The sequence below is a fragment of the Telopea speciosissima genome, chromosome 4, assembly GCF_018873765.1.
Source record: "Telopea speciosissima isolate NSW1024214 ecotype Mountain lineage chromosome 4, Tspe_v1, whole genome shotgun sequence".
Taxonomy (NCBI): Eukaryota; Viridiplantae; Streptophyta; class Magnoliopsida; order Proteales; family Proteaceae; genus Telopea; species Telopea speciosissima.
This window is the reverse complement of record NC_057919.1, coordinates 68552526-68565377: the sequence shown is the minus strand read 5'-3', so window position 1 is coordinate 68565377 and position 12852 is coordinate 68552526. Positions and strand designations below refer to the sequence as shown.

At 39.8% G+C, this 12852-nt stretch overlaps 1 protein-coding gene and 1 pseudogene across 1 annotated transcript; one reads left to right on the top strand and one right to left on the bottom strand.

Moving 5' to 3' along the window:
• Window positions 1-5524: 5524 nt before the first annotated feature.
• LOC122659636 (ethylene-responsive transcription factor RAP2-3-like) lies at window positions 5525-6441 on the top strand. Its single transcript, XM_043854731.1, has 2 exons — window positions 5525-5736; window positions 5804-6441. The coding sequence occupies exons 1-2, from the start codon at window positions 5554-5556 to the stop codon at window positions 6401-6403; spliced, it is 783 nt and encodes a 260-aa protein (XP_043710666.1). The 5' UTR covers window positions 5525-5553; the 3' UTR covers window positions 6404-6441.
• Window positions 6442-7729: 1288 nt separating this feature from the next.
• LOC122659586 lies at window positions 7730-10074 on the bottom strand (annotated as a pseudogene).
• Window positions 10075-12852: the final 2778 nt, after the last annotated feature.

Below are 12852 nucleotides of genomic sequence, written 5' to 3'. Positions count from 1 at the left end.
TATTGGTTATCAGGGGTCTGCCACTGAGTGGTCTTGGAGGCTTCGATCGGCGTAGGTCCCACGTGACAATTGAGGTTTCATTGTGGCGATAAGTTAAGTGACCCACAGTGTCTCCCGAGTTGTCACAGTAGCATATGCCATTGACTTAGTTGTTTGTTTGGTGGAAAAATGGACTTAACATGTGCATGCATCATTGGACTATGTGAATTGCGTGTTTGTGCATCCCCATCCCCTCACTGGCTCAGTGGAGCTAACCCCCTCGTGCGCACATGTTTTAGATTATGATGCAGGTGACGGATATCTCGCGGGACTTGGAGTGCAGCCCTCGGGGTACGATGAGATTGGTGAGGAGGAACCGGAGGCCGTGTTTGAGGAACATGGCGACGGGTGTCCTTGCGATGATTGTGCCTACGGACCGTGAGGATATTCGGGACTCGATCCCTTTTTGATTTACTTTTGAGGCTAAGGCCTATGTTGAAATACTTACTATTATACCGTTTTTGATAGTTATTAGATGGTCATTGGAAATGTAACTAATTATTGTATTTATCATCTAGCCTTTGAACATCTTGTAACTATTCGATTTATACGCTTCCGCAATACTACTGATCCTTGGAATGTAATATTCCTCTTTTCTGCATTCTAATATTATATTGTGTTAATATTGGTTATGACTGTGCGTTGGGACACTGTGTCTGTGATCCGGGCGGTTTAGTAGGATGACACGCGTCGTCCTAGTCACCCTTTATATGATATTATATTCCTTGTCTGGAATAGGGGCGTGACAATGGGGGTCGGATATTGGGTGTGTGAGAGTTGGTATGGGCCTCTGGGTAGATGGGCTTTGGGGTGGAGGCATCCCGGTTGCATTAGTTCTGGGCTGGGTTGTAGGGTAATAAGGTATGTTATGGTTCAGGTCAGAGGCTTGGGCCACAGATACAGTTGCAGTGTGCGGAGCAGTAAGATGGGTGATTCCGAGTGGGCCATGGTCTGGGGTAGTGAGCGGTATTGGGTGAAGAGTAGATTTCGGTTGATTGGCAGCTAATGAAACTCCAGCCATGTGTTGGAGTAGTGAGATGACAACTGTGGAATGTTCGGGACACCGTTTAAGGTAATCATGTATGGGGTATGGCAGGTCCATCGAGGTACAATATGATTGCATAGGTATTGGCTTTGAAATTTGGGACGGGGATGATTGGCCTGCATGGGGGTAGGTGCTATGGTGATGGGGATAATCTTTATGGGACTTTGGACACGTATGACTGGGGGATGGATGGGGTACCACATGCATGGAATGGGGAGACATCATATCTCTGTCCTCTGGCACCCCTGTCGGGCCTGTGATTGGCATGTCTGACATTCGGCCAGCCTGTACGCCAACCTGAACCTACAGTGCTAGAGAGTGGTGCGTGGTCCGCAAATCCATATTCTCTGTACTCCTTCCCCTGGTATTGCCCTCCTCCCCGGTGCCGGTAGTTTCCTCGTAGCAAGGAGAATCAGAAGGCATCTATTCACTATACTGATGACGAGTTGACAAATGGTATCATCCATATGAATTCACATTAGGCCTACAAGATGAGAATAAAAGAGAGAGCGTGTCAATGTGAGACCCCACAGTTTATTATTTTTTTCTTTTTGTTGGACCCCACTGTTTATTATGGGAAAAAGGTATAAAGAACCATGTACCTAGCAATCTTTTTCCCAGTAAATTTGGTTACCTGCTTTTTACATCATGCAAAATTAACTTGGTCATTTAGACGTTGAGATGGATGGATTAGTAGTGCCTACGTCGGTAATGTCTCATTCCGTCTCATCTCTAGAAGGTATTGGTATTTCTCATGCATTTCACCAGTATCCATATTAAAAACAAAAAATTCCCTTTTGCTGATATGTATTTGAGCTAAAGCCTGTGACATGATTAAAAGATAGGAGAAGCATGGCTCACCATAAAATATTTATTAGGCAAATTATTATCGTCACAAGGGTTTAATATTTGTCTTTTTTGGTAGAAAGGGTTTAATATTTGTCACAAACATGTAATCTACTACATGGATAAATGATACGTTCATTCCAACCAATGGATATAGAAGGCATGGTCTAGATTAAACACATGTTAAATTTTAGAGTTCATCAATCAAATACCACCCTTTATTGGCATGTATCTCATGTGCGTCCAAGCATGTGTAATCAATACTCTAGACAATATCTTGCACTCTCCCAATTCTAATAGGGAAGAGACGAATGGTTCATATTTATCTTGTGATATTAAAAAAATCGCTTTTCTTCGTTAAATGGATAACTACCTATGTAATAATAATGGGAAAATGAAAGTTGCTTGGTCGTATGAATCTTGTGCTCAAACATGTAAGCGCACAAAATTACCATCCCCCCATGAAATAAAAAATCCCATCTAGACAAATGTCCATGCTTGCACGCTCTCATTAATTTTCTAGTAATAATTCATCTTATTATTATTATTATGGATGGCTAGTTACACATAAGAACTTGATACTTTCGTTAATAATCTCTTGTCTTATTCTCAAAAATATTTAATGTAGGTTTTTAACATAAGAATAAATATATCATTTCCCATAAGAACTGTATTAAATGTTAACTGACTTCAACTTTTTGATAACCCAGATTATGCACCTAAAAGCAATAGGCTAAGTGGAGGGAGAAGAGAGAGAAAACTCAGAAGTAATATTTTTGTGAATTCGGTTACAGGAGGACGTACATGTGAGAGCCAATCACCTGTCTTATTTTTGCCATTTACAAGAGGAGGAGAGGTTTTTATGGAAACAAAATTAAAATGTGATTGGCTTTGAGATGTACGTTCACCTATTGGTACGGGCAGATGATCTATTCTCTATTTTTGTAGGCCCATACCTATAAGTGCCAAGTGACGACGATTTTTCGTGTTTTGCTACTTATGTTTTGTTAAACCCCTCTCCACCCTTTAGTGCCAAGTGAAAATGATTTTTTGCACCGCCCAGTGCACTACACTTAAGAATCCAACCGTCCACCCAACAATTGAAAGGATAATAGATGCCGCTAGGCAGTGCACTGCAGTTGAGAGGATGAAAATCCTATCTTTTGAAGCAAGAAGAGCTCCACCATGTTCAAATATGATGACGTTTGAATCCTAAATGGAGGGAAGTTGGGCCGACCACGCATGGTTGGGCTTGGGCTTAATGACTTGGATCTCAATAGCCAAGCGATTTAAAAAGGTCAGCTCATACCAAACTAGTATATCAGAATATTAACAATTGGTTCCCCCATGTTTTGGAATTTTTAAAAAATATTTATCACGTAGCAGATTCGGTAGGGCTGAAATTTCATGGACAGACAAACTCCAAAGGCCATGGTCATTTGTCAAGTTTTAGTCAAAGTATAGCTAGGGGTATAAATGAATAGTCGAAATCTGTTTTCGTATCCGTTTAGCACTATCCGAATCCGTCTGAAAGTTAAACGGATGCGGATACGGATAGGCTATAGCTATCCGAAAAGCTATATTTACATGTAAACGGATAAAATATTCGATCCGTATCCGTGTCCGTATCCATTTAGCACTATCCGAACCCGTCCGATAACTAATCGGATGCGGATGCAGATGCGGATATAGCACTATCCGAATCGAATCCGATTCGTTTACAGCCCTAAGTATAGCTGGCCAAGTGGCAAAATAAAACTCCACAAATCCAATAAAAATGACTCTTCTTGTTAAAAAGTTGACGGCTGAAAATAAAGGGAATATATCATTGATGGGAATTTCAGTTTGAAATTTGACCAATCTAAGATTATTTTTTTGGGACAAGAGAATCGTTGCTTGGTCACATGGCCTCTGTACCAATAGGGGGGAATGAGAGTGCACATAGGGGCATCAACATGGGTGGGACTTTTCTTTCATGGGGGCAAAGTGATAATTTCATGTGCTCTTGTGTTTAGGTGCAGCAGCATAGGGGTCACATGACCAGGCGACATTCTTTTTCCCATTTACCAAATATTTAAATGGTCAAAATTACCACAACACTTTAATTTATTGTAGGAGAAAACTTGTTTCTTTTTTGATTATTAAAGAAAAAGAATGTTATATACATCATCATGTGGTTCTTGCACCCAAATATAGGAATGCATGAAAGTACCGCCCTACCCTCATAAAAAAAAAATGTCATCGATGTTGATACTCTTGCATGCGTTCCCATTAACCTCCATGCTCGTGCAGGTGCTACACAACCAGGCAACGATCTCTTGCATCTGTAGAGCCGATAAAAGATTATATAGGCAAAGACCTGGGCCATGAACTATGGGCTGTGTGTAGAGATGTAAACAGATCGAATTCGATCGGATAGTGGCATTATCATATTCGTATCTGTTTATATTTGGACGGATTCGGATAATATCTTATCGGTTTTCGGACGGATTCAGATAGGTTCCAGATAGTGATTTTTTGAAAATGGATTCTCATAAATGGATATGAATGCGGATCGAATACGAATTTTTAAAAATCCCTTGACATCTTTACCGTTTTTATGATAAGGGTTAAGGTTGAGACTTGAGAGTTCGACAACTATCCTTTCTTCTACTCTTCTTAGTTTTTTATTTTTTCACATAGATATATGATTCCATCTATCACATTCCATAAACAATATATATAAATCAATAGAAAATATAGAAAAAAAATCACATTATCTTAACTTATAAAATTATAAAATTAAGATAACAAAAATCCAATAAGGTAACTTAAAAGGATAGACGGACACAGAGATATATTTCACATATTTTATTACCATCGTATTACTAAACAAATTGAATAATAATCGATCGAATAGAAAAATTATCATATTAGTATCCGATTAGTTTCGAACGAATTCGAATTCTCCTAAACAGATACAAACACAGATCCAAATACGGAGTTTCAAATATCCGGTTACATCTTTAGCTGTGTTGGCTACCCTGATGACATTTTGTAAACGACAGCATGGGGGGGGGGGGGGTGTGAAGAGTTAGTTTGGATATTTTAGGAGAAGTTAGGGGCAATTTATTTTCAGGCCATCCCAAATGGCAGGTCCCAATTACGTTTTCCTCGCAGCCGCACATGGCCGTTATATTTTGGAAGCTTTATAACTAAAGCCTAAAAGCGTTACAAACTGAAACACCTATCCCAACACTAGTCTTGTCCATCTCTCAAGTTAGGAGTTGCCACGTGAATATCTCTGGCCCAACTTGTCAGATCTTATAACAAAATACGGGTAGGCCCCACAATCAGTTTCAGGCCCTCTCGAAATTCGCAGGATCGTACGGTCTATGTCGATTGTCACATCCACACTCACATGGCCATGTATGACGTATCTCTTTAATATTAGCTTTTTACAGAATTGATCTTCACCATTCATCACCACCAAATCGACTCGTCATGATATGAAAAAGGAAAAGGTACCCATCAGACGGTTTAGTCAGTTTTAGAATAATACATTACTCACCCACTATAAATAAATGCGGTGGGAAGGAACTCTCCGCTCACTTCATCATCTCAAAGCCAAAGAAAGGAAGAAAATGTGTGGAGGGGCAATCATCTCCGAGCTTATCGCCGGAAAACATGGCCGGAAGCTGACGAAGGAAGACCTCTTATCGGAATTCGAAGCCATCTCCGATCTCCTCGGCTTCGATTTCGGTGAAAAAGACGACTGCTCCACTGAATTTAAATCAGCCGATGAGCCCAAGCAACGAACCGAAGGTGAGTTAATATAGTTTCTGGAGTTTCTAAATGTGGAATTTCTAACGTGATCTTTTTCTTTTGGCAGAAACGATTGAGAAAAATGAAAAGACAAACTCGGTTGCAGAAGCATCAGATGCTGGGAAAGGAAAGAGCGAGAAAGGAAGAGGAGGAGCAAAAGTTAGGAAGAATATATACAGAGGCATCAGGAAGAGACCATGGGGCAAATGGGCGGCTGAGACGCGCGACCCACGAAAGGGAGTTCGTGTTTGGCTGGGCACTTACAATACCGCCGAAGAGGCTGCCATGGCATATGACGAAGCGGCAAAGAGAATCCGAGGTGATAAGGCAAAGCTGAACTTCCCACAACAACCACCTTATCAACCACAACCACCTCCACCTGTTCCAGTTGCCGCACCTGCCAAGCGGCGCTGCCTGGAACCAGAGTATGGCGAGAAGGGCTTAACAGAGCCACCACCGCCGGCGGCATTTAAAGAGGAAGTAGTAACTAAACCGAGCGAGGATGCTGAGCTGAAGATAAAAGAGCAGATTTCAAGCTTGGAATCGCTTCTGGGTCTACCTCCCGAGTCTTCTGAATCGGAGGTGAGCACTAAAGATCATTGGGATGGAGTGGGTGATGGACTTTGGCTGTGGGACGACGTCCTCGTAACTGCTCATGATCTCGTTTAGAAACTCAGTCACTACTACTACTACTATTCCCTACTAGGTACTACTTCTTGCTGAGTCACTGTGGCTTCTTCCTCAAGTCATTCTCCTTGTCTCTTTTGCGCATATGTGAGCGCGTGTGGTTTAATATACTTAATTTCTGTTTATCTTACTTAATACGTATTTCCATTAATAATCACAGTTAAACCTTAAATAAATCACATTAACTCTTATTGTGAATAAATGGTTCGTGTGGTGCGCTGGGGATTATGACTTCATCGTAGTTTTGTCGTGAAGTGAGTTATTTATTGGTGATGGAACTGACAGTGGGGCCGTTGGCGTTGGGCACTATGGATGGGGAAAGTTCGGAAGTTACGTCCTTTCCAGCTCGCTCCAAAAATTTCAGGTCGGACTGGGCTAGGGCCTGGCCTTTCCTGGTTTGGGCCGGGCTGGACCAAGGCTAGTCAATCCTCATTCTGTTTTGATTGAATAGAGTTGAACATGGTTTTAGTGCACGGTATATCAGCAACACGCAAAATCGATACAATATCGATATGATATCGGCCTGGATCGGATAAAAATTACCCCTGAATTTTCTTAAAAATGAGTTTTCTATCATTTTACTCTTTGTTCGTATCATGCTATCGAAATAGTATCGGCACAGTATCGGTATCTGTGACTAAAAAACCCGATATGTATCGCCCGATACGATGATACTTAGAACCATGGAGTTGAACCAAACTGAAGCTCCAACCTTCAACTACAATAATAAATGAAGGAGAAAGGTGAAGAGATTTCTTGGGCCATCATAATTTCTACCCTCATTGTATGAAATGCCCTTTTTTTTGGGGTAAAATACACGTACCCCCTATAATGCACCCAATATTCTTCGTACCCCTCTAAGCTTCTAATAAGTCCACGTACCACCTCTCAATATTCCACGTACCACCCCTGCTTTACCCCCTAATGCCATTTAAGTCCACACCAAGTGTTAGATGCTAGAAAATGATCAAACTACCCTTTCTTCTATCTTTTCTAAAATTTGAAAAGACCTAATTGCCTTGACCTATTTGCTAAAATTTGAAAATACCAATATGCCTTCATCTTCTTCAAATCATTATCTTCTTTTACATACCCAATAACACCACCACCACCACCACCACCACCCACCATTAACACCATCACCACCGTGAAGCCCCACCTCCAGCACCACCTCCATTGCAGAAATTCTGGGATCCGCCAGTTCCGTTGGATTGTGACGTCGACGGTGTCGGAACCCATGAATCCATTTTAATAAATAGAATTGGTGGAAGAAGAATGAAGCTAATTTTTTTTTCTCAAAAGAATGAATTACAATTTAAAAATTATAGTACCTGCAATGCAATAACTGGAAAGAGGAAGGATGTTAGGGTGTTTTAGCCGAGAAAGATAATGGAACAATGCCACGGCATCTTCGAGGGCGACATCTCTACTCTTCTCCACTACCTTGACGGCAACATGGATTTCTCCGAGTAACACCGCCGAGTACACAGGCCCACCTCTCCCTTCTGCAAGTTGCGATTCCTTTCCGAAGTGAGACATGGCCACAATCAGATCCATAAATGTCAGATTCATCGACGGTTTCTCAAACATCACCACCGGCGTCGACGATGGTTCTTTAATGTCTGCTACCCATGTCCCTGACTCGGTCTCGAATGAAACATCCCTGATTTCTCAATCTTAATTGCTAAGTAAGTCGGTCTTGAGATCACCCATTGCTTTCTTTTCGCTCTCTTTCTCCTATACAAGCAGGCTATGCGCACAGCCATGGCGAAGATGATTGAAGTAGCTGCAATGATTGAACCCAGAACTAGAGCTTTTGGTTTTGAATTGGGTTTCTTCTTTTTCTTGCTTTGGACCCCAGGTTGGTGGTGTTCTCTGGGGGATTTGGGAGGGACAGTTTTTCTTGGATGAGTTCGAATTATCGGATTTAGGGCCTTTGAAGCATTGAAAATCCTCGTCTTGATGAAACTGAGTTACCGAATCTCTTAACTTTATCTGGGTCTACTCGACCGGTGAACTTGTTTACTGAGACATTCAAATACTTGAGATTATCGAGTGGAGGGAAATCAGAAGGGAAGCTACCGTTCATGGAATTCTCATATACATCGACGTATTTCAACGAGAGAAGGTTGGATAGGAGATTCGAATTCCCTGAAATGTTGCAGGTTGAGATGTCGAGATACTTGAGCTTCCGTAGCTTCTTGAAGCCAGGTTATTGATCGAAAGGTCCAGAACTCCAAGTTTAGGAATTAGTATTTGATTTGGTGGGTGGCGGTGGTGGTGGCGGCAATGGTATTGGGTATGTAAAAGAAGATAATGATTTGGGGAAGATGAGGGCATCTTGGTATTTTCAAATTTTAGCAAATAGATCAGGGTAATTAGGTCTTTTCAAATTTTAGAAAGGATAGAAGAAGGGTAGTTTGGTCATTTTTAGCATTTAACATTTGGTGTGGACTTAAATGGCTTTAGGGGGGTAAAGCAGGGGTGGCACGTGAAATATTGAGGGGTGGTATGTGGACTTATTAGAAGCTTAGGGGGGTACGAGGAATATTGGGTGCATTACAGGGGGTACGTGTATTTAATCTTTTGTTTTTTGGTAAATATTGTACGAAGTGTCAATGTTGCCTTAAAGTGTCAAATATTTTGTAATCTTATTTTTTTGCCGTTTTAATATGATACAAATTTTTTTTTCCAATAAAGATAATAGTGTTATTTCATTCGAAAAAATATGCACGACAACAACTCTTTTTGATAATGACATAATGATATATCACTTTCAGGTTATTTTAAAAGCTAGTTTATGTACCTATAATAATGATCTTTTGGGAATGAAACAAGAGGCAAATAAAAGAATGTCAAGCTCTAAATATACTTAGAGAGGTGTCTTGTCATTCAGAGACTCCCTTTGTTCAACACCAATAAAAATGGTCACTTCACTTTCGGTGAATGAAAAATCAATCATTGAATGAACAAGGCAAAAGTTTCTCTAGCTTTGTCTATTTAAGGCACTGGACATCTAGTCTGTGGTATGGATTAAAGTATCAATATTGGATCGGCCGAAATGATATTGATACCTAGTCAATCTTGAATCCGATAATAGTATCGGTATCGGTATTGGTATCAAATCAAGGATAAAATTGTAAATTTTTTTATTTTCAATGAAAAGTAAGAATAAAATTGACCGATCCAAGCACATACTGATATCGATAGAGAGATCTCAATCCTTTAACTGTGTTTGGTATACACACATTCATTCTTAGAATGCAGAATGCATTCTTTGTTGAGGATGAGAAGATTGTTTGGATACAATTCAAATGCTTTTTTTGTATTTTATTTTAGAATGCCTCAGGCATTATATCGAACATCTCAAGGGAAACATCTACTATTCCAATTTCATATGCATTGAACACAGTGGAAACCTGTTAAAATGGGCAATCATTCTGTATAAAAAAAAAAAAAAATTCCATCCAACTAAGTTGATATCCAGAAACGACCCAACAAAAGACAAGAAAATAGAGGGATCTAGATCTTCTATGGCACGCTGTCCATAGCGGCCTGAGCAGCATAGACACATGGGTGCGTGCATTTACCACCTTACCCCTACCCGAGCACGTTACCTGAGCGGGGGTAAGGCGGTCATTGCATGCACCCATGTGTTTGCGCCTCTCAGGCCACTGCGGGCAGCGCACCGTAGAGGATCTGAATTGAAAAAAGAGGGCATTGCGCAATGAGTCATAGACTGCCTATTCAGTACACGAGTCATTTGTTCTTAATTTAACTGTAAGGGGAAGGTATTCATACATGAGAGATTCTCCCATCAAGTCCATCAAATAGGGGGTCTAAGAGTTTGTATGACATTTTAGATGAGCATAAATGCCAATCTGACTGCATTTAATGCAGGTCGGGTACATACATGACCGTGCATGAAAACTTTTGCCTAACTATAATCTGTAATATCAAAGTTTTCCAACAATACTCCCACTTAGATCACAAAACGAACGAGAATGTGGAATGGGAAAAAAGCCAGTTCTAGAAAATGCATGCCAAACAACATTTTTAACACCTTAAATCTAAAATGCATACCAAACACAACCCTAGTATCCCGTGGATGATGTGACAATCCAACCGATGCTTGGGCGAAATATTAATTATAGCAAAGAGGTGCCAAAGATACATGCCTCAATGACTGAGAAACCTTCCCTTAATACCTATAGTTGCACTAATCCTTTTTTGATCGCTATCATATAAAAAAAACTTGGATCATGCCAACAAGGAAATGTTTGATTGTGTGCTAAATTTTATATTCACATTAATAGTCACATATCGTTTTTTTTTTAATAATAAAAAATTAAGTAAATAATGATCTTGAGGGTTTTTGAAGAATCAACATGTTCTAGAATATGAGGAAAAGAGAATCATGGTTTAAGAGATATGGATTGAGAGTGAATTGTATCCACTAGGAGGAGGAAGATCCGGGTTACACAAGGTAGAGATGTAAACGGATGGTCAAAAAATACGAATTCAATAAGTATCCGAATCCATCCGAATTTGTTCAGAGGTATTTGTATTCGGTCAGAGAATATCTAGATCCGATCACATCCAATCTGTATCCGAGCCGAAGGTCTAAGGGTTAGTTCACACAACTTTTCTTATTCTACTTCCAGCTGGAATGGAAATTTCCTGACTGCAAGAGTCTATTATGTGACCACAAATCTGAGTATCCTAAGGTAAAGAACTTAGCACGGTAGAGTTGGAACATTAAATTGGCAATTTTTTTGGCTTGACCAAGTCGCTCAACGTTTTAACCAAAAGAATTGTGGATTAAAAATGAATTCTAATCATATCACTTGGGAGACAAAGAAAGAGCGTTTAATCACCTTGTAATATTATTCTTGAGAGGTTCTAATGAGAATCGGCATCCTCTACTTCCGTCTGCTTCTATTTTCATGTGCACCCTATACACAACGAGGCGATCAAAGACCACCTTACCCCCACTCGGACAAGACGCTAGGGCAAGGAAAGTAGAGGATCCGGACTCTACTAATGACACAACACTCATCTTAATAAGTTACTATTGATCCCTTCCCTTAACCAAAATCTTGCTCGTATTCCCTTCCACGCAATATTCCAAATCATACACTCAACCATGGTTCTAGTTAAGGGTGTGAATTACAAACTAATATAATTAAACAAAATTGAATCAAACGGTTTAAATTAGAACAGATAGGTCGTTCATTAATATGTTCAATTTTGATCATAAGAAATGAAATCGTATATTAAATAGTCCGGTTTGATTTAATATGTAAAATCATTTAACCATCGTTTTGAACCAATTAAAACCGATTATAACTAGTTTGCTATTGAACTCGTTATACATAACAAACCGATAAAAAATGATTGAGATGTTTTCCATCTCATCCAACAATCAATAACTCTTTAGTTATAAAATTCCATTATACACTTGTAGTGTAGTGTGTAGATCCATCTTCCTTGTTTTTATTTTAAAAATCACAATTTGAGCCTAGATGTCGTGGTTCGAATCCATCAGCATCAGATTTCTTTATTGGGTTTAAAATTTAGGATTGTTCCCAATTGAGCCTAAAAATGTTACCTCTTATCCAATCGACAACAAATTCGAATTTAAAAAAATTGTTAAATTGAAGCAATTTAGTAATTGAATTTGTTTTGAGATATTGGAACTATTTAATAAATTATTTGATTTTAGTTTTTACCCTATTACATTTGAACCAAATTGAAACCAAACCATTTAACAATCTTAGCATTTTTCCTTTCTAATTTGGTCAGTCCTAGAATCTTAGGACTACGGGGAGGGGGCGGGGGTGCCCTTTTAATGGCAATCCAAAAGAATCAGTCCCTTGATCTCTTGGGGGGCATACACTCAACCTACAATCCCTCCAATCAATCGAGTTAGCGATTATTTGCTAACAACCTTAGTTAAAGTAAATGAAATCGACAGTAGAAATCCAATATGAATAAGATAGGTCCGGTAGGAACGAAATCAAGATTCGAGTCAACTTGGAATTGGGGATCCGATCCCACAACCATGCCCCCAACCATGGTTTGAGGTATCGGATTGGATTGGCCGGATAGGACCAGTATCGGTCAAGGCCGATCCTGAGATTTGACCGATACAACAAGATTTGACTGGATCGTTGATTGGATCGCCCAACTCGGTTGGATCGGCCAATCCGATCCGATCTTTGACCGATCCAACAGAATTTTTTTTATTTTTTTCAAAGTTTTTAGGTTTTTTTTTTAAATTTTTTTATATTATCTTGATAGATACCGGCCGATACTGACTAATACCAACCGATTTTGACCAATCCGATCCAGATTAATATTGGCTGATCCGATCCCGAGATCACAACACCTACCAACTCTGGCCGATAGATGACCCTATCCATAAAAAA

What these genes read in the sequence shown, in the direction of transcription:
- LOC122659636 (XM_043854731.1), top strand. Translation starts at nt 5,554, where the DNA reads ATGTGTGGAGGGGCAATCATCTCCGAGCTTATCGCCGGAAAACATGGC. An exon ending in CCAAGCAACGAACCGAAGGT is followed by an intron (nt 5,737 to 5,803) that starts GAGTTAATATAG and finishes CTTTTGGCAGAA; the next exon opens with ACGATTGAGAAAAATGAAAA.